The 19,996-nt window shown below is 40.9% G+C and overlaps 1 protein-coding gene across 3 annotated transcripts; it reads left to right on the top strand.

Moving 5' to 3' along the window:
- The first annotated feature begins 3,085 nt into the window (after positions 1-3,085).
- LOC135530464 (zinc finger protein 883-like) lies at positions 3,086-19,956 on the top strand. 3 transcript variants are annotated; one of them, XM_064958778.1, is made up of 5 exons: positions 3,086-3,173; positions 4,121-4,359; positions 7,068-7,301; positions 13,648-13,899; positions 14,766-19,956. In XM_064958778.1, exons 2-5 carry the CDS (start codon positions 4,257-4,259, stop codon positions 16,187-16,189), a joined length of 2,013 nt encoding a protein of 670 aa, XP_064814850.1. In that variant the 5' UTR covers positions 3,086-3,173; positions 4,121-4,256; the 3' UTR covers positions 16,190-19,956. The 3 variants fall into 3 exon arrangements, with proteins under 3 accessions (XP_064814850.1, XP_064814852.1, XP_064814851.1); XM_064958780.1 differs by lacking the exon at positions 14,766-19,956 and adding an exon at positions 7,654-7,722 and having other exon boundaries at positions 13,648-13,712; XM_064958779.1 differs by lacking the exons at positions 13,648-13,899; positions 14,766-19,956 and adding an exon at positions 7,654-7,893.
- Positions 19,957-19,996: the final 40 nt, after the last annotated feature.

Raw genomic sequence — 19,996 nt, forward strand, 5'->3', positions numbered from 1 at the left:
ACAGCCTGACAGGATGCTCGATTGTGCATCTGTAAAAGTTTGTCAGGGTCTTGGGTGACAAGCCAAATTTCTTCAGCCTCCTGAGGTTTAAGAGGCGCTGTTGCCACACTGTCTGTGGACCATTTCACTTTGTCTGTGATGTGTCAGCCCAGGAACTTAACTTTAATTTCAACTGGCTGTCTTGTTCAGCTTCAGAAAAACAGTAAATATGTCACTTGAAACATCGTTTTTTGTAATTCATTAGACAAAAGAGAAGAGTTTGACCAGTACAAATTCATATACAAACTTTGTTTCATTGGCAGATCAATTTAGTTGGCTTGAATGTGGTTTTCCAAACACATTTATTATCAATGACTAAAATAACAAATCTAGTTTTGAAAAAACTATTTAATAAACACATGTAGTCAGTCATTTCATAGCCTGTTTATCATTAAAGAAACAGTAATTTAGTAGTAAAAAATGATCCCAAACTGATGGTGAAAACAGATCATCACAACATCTCTATCTGATACATGTTGTGTCTACCAACACCTTAATTGGGGAGGCCAGGCTAATGGTAATGGTTGGAATGGTATCAAATACATCAAACACATGGTTTCCATGGTTTCCAGGTGTTTGATGCCGTTCCATTCGCTCCATTACAGCCATTATTATGAACCGTCCTCCTCTCAGCAGCCTCCACTGAGATCATATCTATTTCAATGCAACTGTCTACACTTCACTTCCATGGCTTTGTGAAGTCCAGAAAACTGATGCTGAATGCTGGTTGGGCCAAGTGTGATTGTTCTGGGTGTCTAACATACCTCAACAGTTTGAACACAATAGGAATCAATTGAATGCATGTGGTCAAGCAGTTCACTATGCTACATTGAGAAGGTTTTGAGCGAAGGCTGTTCTACTATACATAAAAGTGTAGGTTAACAGACAGGATAAACCGATATCACAATATGCCTTGCTCATATCTATTTAGAACAAATTCAATATCATATCTAATTATCTATATTGGTTCTCACCACAAATCGTTTCCTTGTGAGAAGCCAGAGGGTATTCAACCCTAAGGGCAAATCCAAGTTAATATCTTTTCAATAGAAGCTAACAAAACACAGCACAACTGGTAAGGTGCCAACTGGGCTCAAAATGGTTGAATCAACAGTGTTTCAACATAATTTATCAAGGTATTGTGACGTGGAATGTATGTGCAGAATACTGTACATTAGATTTGCAAAAGTTGTTGTTTTGAGGTTCAACCACAGGATTATGGCATCATGTTAACCAATTTTAAACATAGTGAAACCTTGTATAAATAGGTTGAATATATGTTGAATTTGTACCTTTGAAACAACGTTAGATCTTCAACCTTATATCCACTATCAGAAAGGACAATAGGCTGGCCAGCACCTCCTAGTGGAGAGTTGATTAATCTACAGCTATCCTTTTGGTCTGTCATCCAGGGTGAACAAATTTTAATGAGTAGGTGAGATGATGTCACCTTACCCGAGGCAAAGCAAAACACGTGATTGGCTATTCAAATACAGCTCAACAGACAGTAATATTGATTGATTTAATTAGTGATTTTTCAGACTTTGTTGATTACATCTGCCAATAACTCACCCTCAGACTGTTTTTCTAGTCACTCAATGACATTCAAGATTGGTGCCTCAAACTCCCTCCCCCTCTCTCGACTTGACAACAGCTGTTCAACTCCCGAATGCGGGACTTGGTGGTTCACTATGAGCAGATGAATACACAGGAATCAGAAACCTTGACTCTACCAGTGAAATGAAAACGTGCTCGTTCTAGCTTGTGGTTAGGGTCATTTTGATGTTTATTACAAAAACGTAATGTTGTTAATATACTGATGACTATATGCCAAGGTAGAGCCAGGGTGAAATTCCCCTTTAAACTGTAGTTGTTACATTTCTTCAATGCAGGATTCCACATGCAGGAGTTAGTCTGTAGCGGGATGTGTGTGGTTTTGGGGAGGGAAATATGGCGAGGCGGAAGTGCTGTTAGATTCTGATGGCTTGCGGTTGAGTAAAGTTGGTAAGAATGAATGGAAAACGGTGACAATGAAAAATGGAACAAAAATACAACAAGTTGTAAACGAGCATCGTTTTTTTTAGAGTGCGATTCGTCAACAATTATGTATTGTTGGGAGATCATTTGAGGTCAGGAAGATGGTAAAGGAGGCATTACAGAAGGTAGAGTCAGTCAGAGTGACCAGTAGTGGTTTTGGTTTGATTTCATGTGTCTCAGAAGAGCAGAAGGAGAGAGCATTGTTTTTCGGAGCAGGGCACCGATAAAAGGGTGTTATATCTGGAGTTTCGCTGGAAGAGTGTCTGCCTATGTTGTGAAAATATTCAGTTAATAATATTTCTCACATACACATTTCTCGCCTGTGAGTTCAAATATACTTTTATTACAGAGTAATATCAGCCTTGCTGGTTCATGAAAACAACTAACTTTCCAGCCTTGGCACACACTCTTTATACAGGTTTCATCTTTACATCACACACATAGAAACTCCTCTTTATGTTAATGATTATCCCCTCTGGCATTTAGCCACCATTATCTGTTTGCCTTGCACTAATTTTAGTTTGGTTTCACATTAGGGATGGAAACATTAGAGCCATACAATGGTTAATAAATAAACAGTCATGGTCAGTCCCCAGACAGGTGCATGTCTAATGGTGTCTAATGACCTAGACACACATACATATACATATATATATAGTGCACTCATCCAGCTGACGACAACAAAATGTGTCATGGACACATATGTACTGGTAGATGTCTAATACCTATTGATGTGATGCTGGGAGATGTAAGATACACAGTGAGAGCTATTGTGAACAAGCCATTGCAGTTATGACATTTATAAAATAATGGCCATGTATCAAGTGTGTGCCGACGGAATATTTTGGGTATTTATTAGGATCCCCATTAAACGCTGCAAAAGTATCAGAATTGTTCACTTCTCATTGACTTCTTAAACCCCGGCTTGGTCTGCTTCACAAGCCTTATCTGAAGTCTCGCGTTGTTACGTCTCTGGGTTTAGAAACTGGTTGTGGGGAACAGGAAGTTCCGCGCATCGTTCTTCACAATAAAGGAAACGGCAGAATTGTGCAGCCGAGACGACAACTTCTGTGTCCGTTTCAAATGTATTACTACTGGTATGTAATAGTACGTTATAATATCAAAAAAAAACATGTCATAACATGCTAGGTAACAAATACGTCAAGGTATTATCACGTTTGATGAAGGTTTTATGTGCTATTTTTGTGTCAAACCGCGTGAGTTAACGTGATCACTTTTTTTTACAAGTCACATAGTTATAGACTTTGGGTTAGTCTGAGTGGATGTTTAGCATTTTGTCAAGGTAATTTCATAAAGGGTCAAACTATTTGAGATTTCTGGGTTCGTTTTACATGTCGTTTTTGGTTTTGTGTCAAATTCACGAGATGGTAAAATGGCGGTTCCCCCTCGGTCTGCATTAACGCACATCAGTGCAGGCAGTGAGGGTGCAGCAAAAGAGACACAATTTTACGGTTGCGCTACTGTTTTGGAGCTAAATGTAATGATTATCAGTTTTTTACATGTGTACTAATTCAAACATTCAGTTGTCTATCTATAAATGTTACTCTGGTTTGAACGGAAATACTTTTGGTTTTTGATTGGAATAATACAGTGAAGACAAGGTTATTCAGGAAAATAGTACATAGTGCTGCCTAAAACATACCTTGTACAAAATGTTTTTTGAGGCATTTATGTGAATTCAGGAAATCTACTGTAGAATAATTGCATTTAAGTTGTGTAGCCTCAATTTAAAGTGTATACTTTGTCTAGTGTGAATTAATTAATGTTTTGTCAATGCATACCTAGCTGATCTATTGAAATGAGATCAGTTCTTGTCTTGGACAGCAGCTCACTGGAGCTGAGTACCGGCACCTCAAATTTCTACTGTTTGAGCTCATGTTCCTGTTATAGAATATTAGTTCAACAGTATTGTGGAGCTCCTGCACTTAAATATAAACCATATTTTTAGATAATAAAGAAAGTCTTGACAGTTCTGGCACTAACTTTTATGTCCGTTTCTCTTTAATACCACTGGCCGACTCAGATTAAGTCTGAGGCCTGTAACATCAACAGTGAAGACAAACCCAGCCTGCCGCTCTCCTTCCACACTGAGTCCAAACCTACAGTCACTGGGTCCTGATTGTGACAGTGGAGCCCAGTTTGCACTGCAGGATCCAGAGATGGCATCAGTGAAGCAGGAAGACTGCAGTCAAACACTGGAGCTGAATGTCAACATTAAAGATGAAGAAGAGGAGGAGAAGATTGGGAAATCTGTTTCTCATGGTAAGCACAGGTTTGACAAAAACAACATAGAGTTACACATGGGATAAACAAACGTACGTCAATAACACAATAGAACAATCTATATGCTGTGTGTGCAAATGTAGTAAGATTAGGGAGGTAAGGCAATAAATAGGCCGTAGTGGCGAAATAATTACAATTTAGCATTAACAGTAGAGGGATGGATGTGCAAGTAGAGATACTGGGGTGCAAAAGAGGAAAAATAAATAAAAATATGGGGATGAGGTAGTTGGGTGGGTTATTTACAGATGGGCTGTGATCGGTAAGCTGCTCTGACAGCTGATGCTTAAAGTTAGTGAGGGAGATATGTCTCCAGCCTCAGTGATTTTTGCAATTCGTTCCAGTCATTGGCAGCAGAGAACTGGAAGAACATGTGGCCTAATGAGGAGTTTGCTTTGGGGATGACCAGTGAAATATACCTGCTGGAGCGCTTGCTACGGATGGGTGTTGCTATGGTGACCAGTGAGCAGAGATAAGGTGGGGCTTTACCTAGCAAAGACTTATAGATGACCTGAAGCCAGTGGGTTTGGGGACCAATATGAAACGAGGGCCAGCCAACGAGAGCATACAGGTCGCAGTGGTGGGTAGTATATGGGGCTTTGGTGACAAAACAGATGACACTGTGATAGACAACATTCAATTTGTTGAGTAGAGTGTTGGAGGCTATTTTGTAAATTACATTGCCGAAGTCAAGGATGGGTAGGATAGTCAGTTTTACGGAGGTATGTTATGCAGCATGAGTGAAGTAGGCTTTGTTGCGAAATAGGAAGCCGATTCTAGATTTAATTTTGGTTTGGAGATGCTTAATGTGAGTTTACAGTCTAACCAGGCACCTAGGTATTTGTAGTTGTCCACATATTCTAAATCAGAACCGTCCAGAGTAGTGATTCTGGACGGGCGGGCAGGTGTGGGCAGCGATCGGTTGAAGAGCATGCATTTAGTTTTACTTGCATTTAAGAGCAGTTGGAGGCCACGGAAGGAGAGTTGTATTGCATTGAAGCTCGCCTGGAGGTTAGTTAACACAGTGTCCAAAGAAGGGCCAGAAATATACTGAATGGTGTCATCTGCGTAGAGGTGGATCAGAGAATCACCAGCAGCAAGAGCTACATCATTGATGTATACAGAGAAAAGAGTCGGCCCGAGAATTTAACCCTGTGGCACCCCCATAGAGACTGCCAGAGGACCGGACAACAGGCCCTCCGATTTGACACACTGAACTCTATTGGAGAAGTTGTTGGTGAACCAGGCAAGGCAGTCATTTGAGAAACCAAGGCTGTTGAGTCTGCCGATAAGAATACGGTGATTGACAGAGTCGAAAAAGCCTTGGCCAGGTCGATGAAGACTGCTGCACAGTACTGTCTTTTATTGATGGTGGTTATATTGTTTAGGACCTTCAGCGTGGCTGAGGTGCACCCATGCAAAACTCGGAAACCAGATTGCGGAGAAGGTACGGTAGGATTCTAAATGGTCGGTGATCTGTTTGTTAACTTGGCTTTCAAAGACTTTAGAAAGGCAGGGCAGAATTTCATGATGAACTGTTTCAATGAGAAGGCAGATGTTATTTCATGCTACTTACACTTGCATGGCTTGACACCAGTATTGTCAGCATTTGTTTTATTCACTGGGCTGTCTGGAGTGCTCAGAGAGTAGACTAAAGAACTGAAGTAGACAAACTGCCAGTGTTTTAAAGTTCTATGAAGTGAGTCTGTAGTTTCTAACCCTTGTGATAGTGAGTGGAGGATGATATAGCTCATAATTTTCATGATTTATGAGATACTTTTAGAATAGTTTTATTCCCCTCTTGTATTGCACAGCCTAGTGATATGAATACGTACAGTGTGTTCGGAAAGTATTCAGACCCCTTTTTTCCCCCCAAATTTTGTTATGGATACCTTATTTACATAAGTATTCAGACCCTTTGCTATGAGACTTAACATTGAGCTCAGGTGCATCTTGTTTCCATTGATCATCCTTGAGATATCTCTACAACTTGATTGTTGTCAACCTGTGGTAATTCAATTGATTGGACATGATTTGGAAAGGCACACACCTCTATATAAGGTCCCTCATTTGACAGTGCATGTCAGAGCAAAAACCAAGTCATGAGGTGGAAGGAATTGTCCGTAGAGCTCCATGAAAGGAAAAATTCACAAGCTGGTAAAATGGCGGCCCCCACACGGTCTATGTCAACAGACTTCAGTGCAGGCAGTGTGGATGCAGCAGAGGGAGACAATTTTATGGTTGCTCTACTGTTTTGAAGCTAAATGTATTGATTATCGGCTTACTACATGTGAAATAATATTGACACATTCAGTTTGTCTTTATCTATAAACGTTACAATGGTGTGAACAGGAAATACAATTGTTTTTTGAAGTAAAACCATGAATACAAGGTTATCAATTAAAATATCTCACAGTGATGCCTAAAACAAACTGTAACCTTGTACTAAATGGTTTGAGTCATTTTTGCATTTATCTACTACAGGTTAAGTTTTAGCTCAAAAATATTGTGGAGCTCCTGCACCTAAATATAAACAGTAACAGCACTCAAAATGTTTATCGACAACAAGTCAAGCAATGAATTAGATAATTGAACAAAATATATATACTTAATAAAGAATATAGACCTTGCCAAAACGGTCAAGAAAATAACTTTTGTGTCTGTTTCTCTTATACTATTTGCCGACTCAGGTATGAGGCCGGTAACATCAACAGTGAGGACAAACCCAGCCTGCCTCTCTCCTTCCACACTGAGTCCAAACCTACAGTCACTGGGTCCTGATTGTGACAGTGGAGCCCAGTTTGTTCTGCAGGATCCAGAGATGGCATCAGTGAAGCTGGAAGACTGCAGTCAAACACTGGAGCTGAATGTCAACATTAAAGATGAAGAAGAGGAGGAGAAGATTGGGACATCTGTTAGTCATGGTAAGAGCTGGTTCTGTCTAATTTTGTTGTTCGTTACAACTTCTCCGCTGTGCATGAAAAGTTGCAGTAGAACTGTTTCATGATGAACTGTTTCAATGAGAAGGTAAATATTATTTCATGTTACTGACACTTGCATGGTTTGACACCAGCATTGTCAGTATTTGTTTTATTCACTGGGCTGTCTGGAGTGATCAGAGAGGAGACTAACGAAGTGTAGTAAAACTGACAGTGTTTTTAAATTCTATGAAATGAGTCTGTGTAGTTTCTAACCCTTGTGATAGTGAGTGGAGGATGATATGGCTCATCATTTTCATGACTTATGAGATACTCTACTGATATGAATTACGTACAGGTAGCCTAGTGGTTGGAGAGATGGGCCAGTAATTGAAAGGTTGCTGGATCGAATCCCTGAGCTGACAAGGTAAAAAAATAAACTCTGCAAAAAAAATAAACGACCTCTTACTGCGTTTATTTTCAGCAAACTTCATGTGTAAATATTTGTATGTAAAATAACAAGATTCAACAACTGAGACATGAACTGAACAAGTTCCATGGACATGTGACTAACAGAAATAGAATCATGTGTCCCTGAACAAAGGGGGGGTCAAAATCCAAAGTTACAGTCAGTATCTGGTGTGGCCACCAGCTGCATTAAGTACTGCAGTGCATCTCCTCCTTGTGGACTGCACCAGATTTGCCAGTTCTTGCTGTGAGATGTTACCCTACTCTTCCACCAAGGCACCTGCAAGATCCCGGACATTTCCTGGGGGAATGGCCCTATCCCTCACCCCCCGATCCTACAGGTCCCAGACGTGCTCAATGGGATTGAGATCCGGGCTCTTCGCTGGCCATGGCAAAACACTGACATTCCTGTCTAGCAGGTGTGATGTTCGGATGTATCGATCCTGTTCAGGTGTTGTGGTCTATTCCAAAGGCCAAAATCAACATCCTCACGAATTCTATGCAAATGAGATGTGTGCCGGAGGAGGCAGCGGCAGATACCCACTTCTCCAGTGCTTGCTGTGTAAATTAGGAGGTGCTGGAACCAAAAGTGAGCCCGAGAGTGTTGACCTGCGGGTCTCCGAGGTACCAGAACACATTAAATAAAATACATTTATAATAAAGCATTGCCTGCATTATCATGGCTTTATCATACTGGCATATTATAATTGTTTTATTTTATTTAACTAGGCAAGTCAGTTCAAAACAAATTCTTATTTGCAGTGACGGCCTACCCGTACCAAACTCAGACGATGCTGGGCCAATTGTGCACCGCCCTATGGGACTGCCAATCGCAGCCAGATGTGATACGAACCAGAGACTGTTGTGATGCCTCTTGCACTGAGATGCGGTGCCTTAGACCGCTGCACCGCTCGGGAGCAGTGGTGTTGGGCCGCTTACAGAAGTTACACTTTTTTTTTTTTGTAGCCTGGAAAAATGTGGCCTTTTATAAACAGATTTCAGTTCTACATCATTTTAGATGACTGGGGACTTTCGAATAATATTTTTTAATACCTCACAAATGACCAAAATGACAGGCTACTTTCACACTGACAATCTGAGGTCAATATAAACGACATTGTGTGAGGAAAAACACATTGTACAATATGAGGAGGAAGTTATAGTCCTAAACACGCTTTCCAGGTTCACTGACTCACCCAATGATGTGCAGCTCACTCACCAGACAAAAGCTTCTCTCTCTTGCTTTACTTTGTAAAACTGTGCTGTTTGCTCAATAGGCCTATTTGGAAGTTGATAACTTGGTAACATACAGACAGATTTGTATTTTCTTTTCAGCAGGATCCATTTGCTTTACAACCTGTGTTCTTCAGTGATTGTATTAGAAATATTGCTTAAGGCCTGTTTTGGCTGCATGTTGTTCAATGACATATTTGATACATGTTCCTGACTGTAGACATGCCTTGTGATTTTGGCTACCCACAATCCACAGCTGGGCTATTTTATTTAAATTAGCTATTGATCCTCTGTAGCTAAATACTCCTGGTGTTGTATTGAGAATGATTTCATTTATTTCTGAACATGAGGACTCTCCTTCACTGCAGCCAAGGTGAGTAAAACATTTAAACGTGTTAACCCTCGCAAGGCTGCAGGCCAGGACGGCATCCCCAGCCGCGCCCTCAGAGCATGCGCAGACCAGCTGGCTGGTGTGTTTACGGACATATTCAATCAATCGTTATCTCAGTCTGCTGTTCCCACATGCTTCAAGAGGGCCACCATTGTTCCTGTTCCCAAGAAAGCTAAGGTAACTGAGCTAAACGACTAGCACTCACTTCCGTCATCATGAAGTGCTTTGAGAGACTAGTCAAGGACCATATCACCTCCACCCTACCTGACACCCTAGACCCACTCCAATTTGCTTACCGCCCAAATAGGTCCACAGACGATGCAATCTCAACCACACTGCACACTGCCCTAACCCATCTGGACAAGAGGAATACCTATGTGAGAATGCTGTTCATCGACTACAGCTCGGCATTTAACACCATAGTACCCTCCAAGCTCGTCATCAAGCTCGAGACCCTGGGTCTCGACCCCGCCCTGTGCAACTGGGTACTGGACTTCCTGACGGGCCGCCCCCAGGTGGTGAGGGTAGGCAACAACATCTCCACCCCGCTGATCCTCAACACTGGGGCCCCACAAGGGTGCATTCTGAGCCCTCTCCTGTACTCCCTGTTCACCCACGACTGTGCGGCAACGCACGCCTCCAACTCAATCATCAAGTTTGCGGACGACACAACAGTGGTAGGCTTGATCACCAACAACGACGAGACGGCCTACAGGGAGGAGGTGAGGGCCCTCGGAGTGTGGTGTCAGGAAAATAACCTCACACTCAACGTCAACAAAACTAAGGAGATGATTGTGGACTTCAGGAAACAGCAGAGGGAACACCCCCCTATCCACATCGATGGAACAGTAGGGGAGAGGGTAGTAAGTTTTAAGTTCCTCGGCATACACATCACAGACAAACTGAATTGGTCCACCCACACAGACAGCATCGTGAAGAAGGCGCAATAGCGCATCTTCAACCTCAGGAGTCTGAAGAAATACGGCTTGTCACCAAAAGCACTCACAAACTTCTACAGATGCACAGTCGACAGCATCCTGGCGGGCTGTATCCCCGCCTGGTACGGCAACTGCCCCGCCCACAACCGTAAGGCTCTCCAGAGGGTAGTGAGGTCTGCACAACGCATCACTGGGGGCAAACTACCTGCCCTCCAGGACACCTACACCAACCGATGTTACAGGAAGGCCATTAAGATCATCAAGGACAACAACCACCCGAGCCACTGCCTGTTCACCCCGCTATCATCCAGAAGGCGAGGTCAGTACAGGTGCATCAAAGCTGGGACCGAGAGACTGAAAAACAGCTTCTAGCTCAAGGCCATCAGACTGTTAAACAGCAACCACTAACATTGAGTGGCTGCTGCCAACACACTGACTCAACTCCAGCCACTTTAATAATGGGAATAGATGGGAAATGATGTAAAATATATCACTAGCCACTTTAAACAATGCTACTTAATATAATGTTTACATACCCTACATTATTCATCTCATATGTATACGTATATACTGTACTCTATCATCTACTGCATCCTTGTGTAATACATGTATCACTAGCCACTTTAACTATGCCACCTTGTTTACATACTCATCTCATATGTATATACTGTACTCGATACCATCTACTGTATCTTGCCTATGCTGCTCTGTACCATCACTCATTCATATATCTTTATGTAAATATTCTTTATCCCCTTACACTTGTGTATAAGACAGTAGTTTTGGAATTGTTAGTTAGATTACTTGTTGGTTATTACTGCATTGTCGGAACTAGAAGCACAAGCATTTCGCTACACTCGCATTAACATCTGCTAACCATGTGTATGTGACAAATAAAATATGATTTGATTTGAACAGACTGCAGAATCCTGCAGCACCTCAACACACTTCCCTCAGCTATGATTCTATCAGGAAATAAATTAACCACAAGGGGCTACGGGTTCCCAACTAGGAACCCCCTTCAGCCCACAACGGTGGCGCAGGGAAAGCAAAAATATTCTTAAAAATATTTAACCTCCACACATTAACAAGTCCAATTGCTTAAATGAAAGATAAACACCTTGTTCATCTACCCAGCATGTCAGAATTTTAAAATGTTTTACAGCGAAAACATAGCCATATTTATGTTAAACCACCACTAGGGAAACATACAATATGTAGCCACATGGCTATGCAAAATAGCACAATCAAACGCAGGATTAAAAGAAAAATAATTCACTAACCTTTTGAAAATCTTCATCAGATGACAGTAATAGCACATGTTACACAGTACATTTGTTTTTTTCAATAATATGCAATTTATATCCATAAATCTCCATTTACATTGAGCCATGTTCAAAAAATGCAGCAGAAATGACCGGAGAAATTATAAATATCTCCAGCAGCTAACGCCAGATAACAGCAATAAACATCATAAACTTTGACTAAATATACATGTTCTACATATATTTAGAAAGATACACTTCTTCTTAATGCAAACGCTGTGTTACATTTATTTTTAACGTTACAGAATTCGTTCACTATTCAATAATCTGAGACGGCGCTCAGCCATTAGCATTATTTCTCTACTATGTTGGATTCGACAAAAATACAATTTTATAACATAAATATTCCCTTACCTTTGATGGTCTTCGACAAGAATGCCGTGGAAGGAGTTATACTTACCTAATATAACGTTTGGTTGCAGTTGGTGTGGCTTTGTATTAGCAAAAGCTAACATCTTCAGGTGAATTACCCCAAAAAGGACGAAAGGAATCACGAAAGGATCACGAAAATTGCGCATCAAAACTTCAAATTTACATATTATATGTCGACTAAACTGGTCAAACTAAGTGCAGAATCAAGCTTTAGGATGTTTTTAACGTACAAAACAATTGGCGATTTAAATCAAACGTAACGAACTCACTTCAACCAGATTGGGAAAAAAACGTCCGTTTTTCCAGAGCGCGCTCCTGAAAACTCGTGACACCTCAGTATTTTGCCCACCAAGCAGTCAAAGCTCATGCTATTTTCTCCGTTGCACGTCTCACTGTAAGACGGGAGCGCGCTGAAGAAATAGAAACTGTTCCCAGAGCCATAGCTGGTTGGCAAGGGTGGGGGCGATGACGTCAAAGTTGCAGCAACTTTCTAAGGAGAGAGAGAGAGTTTGGGAGAATGGCTGCCCTGTGAGTTCTGCTTTACATACAGACATAATTCGAACAGTTTTAGAAGCTTTAGAGTGTTTCCTATTCAATAATAATTATTATATGCATATATTAGCAATTTTTGACATTTTTTTTTTTGTTTACTTTGGGCACACAATTCATCCAAAAGGGGGCAGTATTTCCCATAGCCCCATCAGGTTTTAAGAAGTGCAATGCTGGAGAGATGAGTTGTTGGCTCATGTCTATAACAACACAGAGAGGGAGAGAGAGAGCATAGAAAGTGAATCTCATTTTAGTTCATTGAGAGATACAGGCGTGCTTCTCTCTCACCACAGCAATGGCCACGCCTTGGTCTAAATAGGCTACAATGTTGCATAAACCATAAACCTGGTTCGGCCCAACATTAATACATTCTTAGAACATCAGGCACGTTTTCATATTACGTTTTTTTAGGGGGCTGATAATTACAGAGGAATCCAAATGTAATTACTCTGATTGCTATTATGCAGATTTTTGCGTGATGAAATACCTTTTCATGTCACAAGAGGTAGGCTACCTGATCCTGGCAAATGGGTTCCAGAACGAAAGACTACAAAACTGAGAGGTGCCGGAAGATCTGGCTCAAATTAAGTACCGCCGTTCTCATATAATGAGGTAGGGCCATCCCAAGGATCCCTGAATGCAACGACTGTTGCACCAAACAAAGATAGATCACAACCAGTTGGTTCCAATGGGAACAGATGAGTCATAGGGGGCAGTGCCAAGCATGAGCTAGTACTGAATGTTTTTGTTATTTATGTGAATTTGGGAAATCTACTATAGATTCACTTACTTTGCGTAGCCTAATTTATAGCGTGTACTTTGTCTAATGTGAGTTAATTAATGTTTTGTTGTCAATGCTTAGCTACCAGATCTATTGAACTGAGATCAGTCCTCAGCTCGCCGGAGCTGAGTATCGGCACCTATTTCAGTCCAAGTCAAGCACTGAATTAGATAATTGAACAAAAATAAATATTATATTTTTTATATATATATATTTTTTTTAAATAAGCAAGTGCCAGAACTGTCAAGACTAACTTTTTTTTGTTTTTTTTGTCTGTTTCTCATTGTTACTACAGGACGACTAGAATTAAGTCTGAGGCCGGTAACATCAACAGTGACAACAAACCAAGCCTGCCTCTCTCCTTCCACACTGAGTCCAAACCTACAGTCACTGGGTCCTAATTGTGACAATGGAGCCCAGTTTACACTGCAGGATCCAGATATGGCATCAGTGAAGCTGGAAGACTGCAGTCATACACTGGAGCTGAATGTAAACATTAAAGATGAAGAAGAAGAAGAGGAGAAGATTGGGAAATCTGTTTCTCATGGTAAGAGCAGGTTGTATCTATCTAAGTTTGTTGTTGGTTCCAATTTTCCACTGTGTATGAAAAGTTGCAGTAGAACTGTTTCATGATGAACTGTTTCAATGAGAAGGTAGATGTTATTTCATGCTAATGAGACTTCCATGGTTTGACACCAGTATTGCCAGCATTTTGTTTTATTAACTGGGTTATCTGGAGGGATCAGAGAGTAGACTAAAGAAGTGAAGTGGACAAACTGCCAGTGTTTTAAAGTTCTATGAAATGAGTCTGTGTAGTTACTAACCCTTGTGATAGTGAGTGGAGGATGATATGAAATGAGTCTGTATAGTTACTAACCCTTGTGATAGTGAGTGGAGGATGATATGAAATGAGTCTGTGTAGTTACTAACCCTTGTGATAGTGAGTGGAGGATGATATGAAATGAGTCTGTGTAGTTTCTAACCCTTGTGATAGTGAGTGGAGGATGATATGAAATGAGTCTGTGTAGTTACTAACCCTTGTGATAGTGAGTAGAGGATGACACGCCCCTTTTTAGCTTTCATTTCTTTCCCACTTTTAGAATAGTTTTATTCCCCTGTATTGTACAGCCTACTGATATGAATACATATGTCACCCGGTACAGACAGAACAGGACTTGCCACCCCTTTGGACCTGGTTCCTCTCTACATTTCTTCCAAGGTTCCTGCTTTCTAGGGAGCTTTTCCTGGCCGCTGCCTCTACATCTGCATTGCTTGCTCTTTGGGTATTTTAGGCTGGGTTTCTGTGAAGTACTTTGTGACAACTGCTGATGTAAAAAGGGGTTCATAAAATACATTTGATTGACATGTATATCACACCAATTGACTGGTTTTCTTCTGATGTTGTTCACACAGGAGACCATGTTGAGACATTCTCTACATCCAGAGAGCAACAGCAGGAAGGTCACAGAGCTAAGAGGTCTCACCACTGCCCACATTGTGAGGAGATTTTCCCATTTCTATCAAAGCTAAAAACACACCTACAAATACACACTGGAGAGAATCCCTATTCCTGTACTGACTGTGGAGAATGCTTCACAACATCAGCTCATCTAGAAGTTCATCAGAGAACGCACACAGGAGAGAAGCATTACTTCTGCTCTGACTGTGGAAAGAGTTTCTCTCTACTGGGCAACTTAAAAACACATGAACGTATACATACAGGAGTAAAGCCTTACTCCTGCTCTGACTGTGGACAGAGTTTCTCTCGACTGGGCCACTTAAAAACACATGAACGCAGACATATTGGTGTAAAACCTTACTGCTGCTCTGACTGTGTAAAATGCTTCACAACATCAGCTGAGCTAACAGATCATCAGAGAACACACACAGGAGAGAAGCCTTACTCCTGCTCTGACTGTGGAAATAGTTTCTCTCAACTTTCCCACTTAAAAACACATGAACGTATACATACAGGATTGAAGCCTTACTCCTGCTCTGACTGTGGAAAGAGTTTCTCTCAAATGGGCCACTTAAAAAGACATGAACGTAGACATTTTGGAGTGAAGCCTTACTCCTGCTCTGACTGTGTAAAATGCTTCACAACATCAGCTGAGCTAAAAGATCATCAGAGAACACACACAGGAGAGAAGCCTTTCTTCTGCTCTGACTGTGGAAATAGTTTCTCTCAACTTTCCCACTTAAAAACACATGAACGTATACACACAGGAGAGAAGCCTTACTCCTGCTCTGACTGTGGAAAGAGTTTCTATCAAATGGGCAACTTAAAAAGACATGAACGTATACATACAGGAGTGAAGCCTTACTCCTGCTCTGACTGTGGAAAGAGTTTCTCTCTGCCAGGCACCTTAAAAACACATGAACGTATACATACAGGAGTGAAGCCTTACTCCTGCTCTGACTGTGTAAAATGCTTCACAACATCAGCTGAGCTAAAAGTTCATCAGAGAACACACACGGGAGAGAAGCCTTACTCCTGCTCTGACTGTGGAAAGAGTTTCTCTCGACTGGGCCACTTAAAAAGACATGAACGTAGACATATTGGAGTAAAGCCTTACTGCTGCTCTGACTGTGTAAAATGCTTCACAACATCAGCTGAGCTAAAAGTTCATCAGAGAACACATACAGGAGAGAAGCCTTACTCCTGTACTGACTGTGTAAAGAGGTTCTCTCGACTGAGCCACTTAAAAAGACATGAACGTATACATACAGGAGAGAAGCCTTACTCCTGCTCAGACTATGGAAAGAGGTTCTCTCTACTGGGCATCTTAAAAAGCCACCAAGGTAAACAAAGGAGAGAAGCCTTGCCACTGATCTGACTGTAGAGAACACACAAAGAACTGAACCTTACTTCTTCCTTGAGGTTTTTAAGCTAACTAAACGGCACAATTGTGTGGTTTTTTTAAATATTACTATATTACTTATAGCCAGGGGCACACTCCAACACCATTTACAAACAAAGCATTTGTGTTTTGTGAGTCCACCAGATCAGAGGCAGTAGGGAGGACCAGGGATGTTATAAGTACGTGAATTGGACCATGTTCTGTCATGCTAATCATAAAAGAAATGTAATGAGTACTTTTGGGTGTCAGGGAAAATGTTTGGAGTAAAAAGTACATTATTTACTTCAGGAATGTGCGAAATAAAAGTAAAAGTTGTACAAAATATTAATAGCCAAGTATAGATACACCCCAAAAAAGTACTTTACACCACTGCATGCATCCATGCCGTGTGTCAGCATTACAGGCTGGTGGTGTGATGGTTGGGGTGTGTTTTCAGGGCACACATTGGGTCCCTTGATAAAAGATTAGCAATGTTTGAATGCCACAGGATATCTAAATAATTACTGCCAATCAGGTGCCTCCCTTCACGGCAGCAGTGTATCCATCTGCATGTTGTTTCCTTCAGCAGCATTATGCCCCAAGGCTTGTCCAGGAATGGTTCCAATAACATTACACTGACTTCACTGTAATTGTGCATCTGTGGGAGGAGATGGAACGAGCTATTCAGAGTAGATACACTCCCAGCCAACATGACACAATTGTAGGAAGCATTAGAGTCAACATGGACCAGCTTCCCTGTGAAACACTCTCAACACCTTGGACAGTCCATGTCCTGACGATTTGAGGATGTTCTGAGGATGAAGGGGGGTGCAACTCTATTAGGAAAGTGTTCCTGATGTTTTGTACTCTCAGTGTATATCAGATAAAGATGGTCTGATGATCAGTTTTCAGCTTTAGTTTGGGTGGATTATTTTATATTACTAAACAACTTTGTTTAATGATAAACAAGCTATGAATCGACTACTTGTGGTTTATGAAATTGTATCTTAATACAAGATTCATTATTTTAGTCATTGATGATGAATGTATTTGAATAGCTGTATTGAAGTTGATTGATATGGCGGCAGGTAGCCTAGTGGTTAATTAAGAGTGTTGGGCCAGTAACTGAAAGGTCGCTGGTTTGAATCCCGAGCCTATACTAGGTGAAAAATCTGTCATTGTGCCCTTAACTATTATTTGTCCTGTATTTGTCCTGTAAGTCTCTGGATAAAAACATCTGCTAAATTACAAGAATTTAATGAAAAATAATGTTTGTACATGAATTCATGCTGGGCAGCCACTTTTTTTCTCATGTGTATAATTAAATAAACTGTGTGAAGTGAAATACTGTATATACAATACACAACATTACCACTTTGTTTACCCTGGCCAGAGGGACAGGACCATAGTAAGCTAGACTATGTAACTGCTGTTGTTAGTAGCCTACAGTTTCCATGCAATACAGCATGTCAGATCACTAATGATTAGGTGTATAGGCTGCTACATTTATGCAAGAGTTTTTGCTTGTGTCTGTCGGGAGTGATGTATTATCAGGCTTGCTAAATAACTAATGGAGGGAAGTGGAGAGCGCGTCTTGAGCTTTGTGCCCGGCCCGTCCGACATGGTCAAGAGACGCAGAGAACCTGCAGCAGCCCTCCGATGTGAAGAACAGCCCATACTAAAATGTAAGATTGTAGTACATTGAGAAAAACAATACCATGGTACTGTCATGACACTGTAGTGACTAAAACAATAAATGATAGTAGATGTATGTACTATCATGTTTTTAGTTTTGGTATTTGCACCAGTTTTTTTCCTGCAATGGCAGTGACCAAAAACTATGTTTTCCATTGTACGAGGCCCAGGAACATAGATGAAACTGCCAGATGTGTCATAATAGCCTGGAAGTAAAGCTGCACTGGGACACATTTGAAATGGAATACATTGAAAACATTCAGCAGGGTGGAACAATCACAGTAAAACATGATTTAAATGTATTGTTGGAAGGGCTGTGGTCACTATTCATGTAATACATTAAATATATACATCAGATGGTATTGGGGAACTATTTCATAGGGTTTTCATAGGTACATTAATCACCCATTTCAATCTTATACCAACCAACCATATGCTTGGTGTGACTGTTATGGTCAGAGCAGACCATCTGATATGCCCTTAAATATTATAATATGCAACCTGGAATTAAAATGTAAGAGGACCAGTGCTTCTACAGTGAATCACATCTGTGCTGTTTGAGAGAGATGTTGTTAGACTACATTGTATCGTTGTTTCCTCTTCTGAGGGCACTGGTGAGGAACAATATAATTTCAATTCACATAGACAATGAGTCCTTCACGTTTGCACGATATCCACACGTTTGAATTATCTGTATTGTGATGATGGGGGAAATTGAATATACAATCCCAATTATGTCAGCAGTGAAGTTCTGAAGATGGAGGACTTTCAGTACAGCAGTGTTCCCCAATCCTGGTCCCAAGGGGTGTACATGTGTGTTTTTGCCCTCGCACTCTCATACCTTATTCAATTCAAAGGCTTGAGTTGTTTAGTTGAATCCAGTGTGTGAGTGTTAGGGGCAAAAACAAAAAGGCTCACCTCTATGGATCCCCAGGACCAGGATTGGGAAACACTGCAGTACACAGCAAAAGGTGTGATGATTCAAAATATATCTATTTTACAGTTTGAAGTCCTGTATGTAAAATTACTTGGTTTGTATTCAGGGGACTAGGTATGTATCCAAGTGTGTGCTCAAGATTTGTGGTGTTTACTCAGGAGATTAATCTCTGATTTTGGCAGCGCCATTCTTACACCTTCGCAGCATTGCATTGTGGTTCTTCAATGTTTTCCTGCCGCTGTTCAAACGGATAAAACATTTGTGGATCTTTAGAAAAATGTCTCCTGTTTCTGCTGTTTCCATCACATTGCAATGATTGTTTTTGAAAAATGTTTTTTTTTCTAGAGCTGGGTCAATGGAGACCTGTCCAGTGATGTCATCTCTAGATCCTGCAGTGCAACAAGTCTCCACTGTCAATCAGGACCTAGTGACTGTAGGTTTAGAATCTGTTTGGAAGGCAGTGTGAAAGGAGAGAGGCAGGCTGGGTTTGTTCTCACTGTCAATTCTGTCTGAGATCAACCTCCTCCCTTATGCAGCCCCCCCCCCTCATTGTTACTGTGTGTATGATCACATTTTGAAAAATGGCTTTCTAAAATGCTGTGGTGCTTCCTAACACACTAGGAAAGGTTGTGGTAGAGGTGGGCCATCACAGGAGAGTTCACAGCTCTTTCCCTCTAAACATTCATATCAATGACTCACCCTCAAATGGACCATCAATTCCAGAGTTCTCCAATACTATTTACATAATCAACTAAGCATTTTAACGGTCTGACCCTCTATATAGTCTTGGGTATATATTGAGCTCTAACACAGGGGTGTGGAAAAGGTCTGTTGAATTGAATACTGTAGTGATGTGAGAAAGGAAACACAAGCTTCCTCTCTGGTTCCATTCCCCCAATAGTAACTGGGTCATTATTGGATCGTGGTGGTAATGCTGTCCCTGGACGTTGGCACCATGAAAAGACTAATAACGCATTACAATACTATGCTGACATATGGGATGGTTTTAAGAAGGTCGCACCATGGATTGTTTAGATCATTCATTTTGTATTTCAGGACATTAGGTATAAACATGATTAAAAATGATTTGATAAAATACAGAATTTGGCCTTTACTACTATATATATCCCATAGAAACACATTGAATGAGACATTCATTACATTACTAATGG

The sequence above is a fragment of the Oncorhynchus masou genome, unplaced genomic scaffold (genome assembly GCF_036934945.1).
Source record: "Oncorhynchus masou masou isolate Uvic2021 unplaced genomic scaffold, UVic_Omas_1.1 unplaced_scaffold_1349, whole genome shotgun sequence".
NCBI lineage: Eukaryota > Metazoa > Chordata > Actinopteri > Salmoniformes > Salmonidae > Oncorhynchus > Oncorhynchus masou.

Excerpts from the sequence above, each read along its gene's own strand:
- LOC135530464 (XM_064958778.1), top strand. The coding sequence starts at position 4,257 with ATGGCATCAGTGAAGCAGGAAGACTGCAGTCAAACACTGGAGCTGAAT. Across the intron at positions 4,360-7,067 it reads TGGGAAATCTGTTTCTCATG|GTATGAGGCCGGTAACATCA; the intron begins GTAAGCACAGGT and ends TTGCCGACTCAG. Across the intron at positions 7,302-13,647 it reads TGGGACATCTGTTAGTCATG|GACGACTAGAATTAAGTCTG; the intron begins GTAAGAGCTGGT and ends TTGTTACTACAG.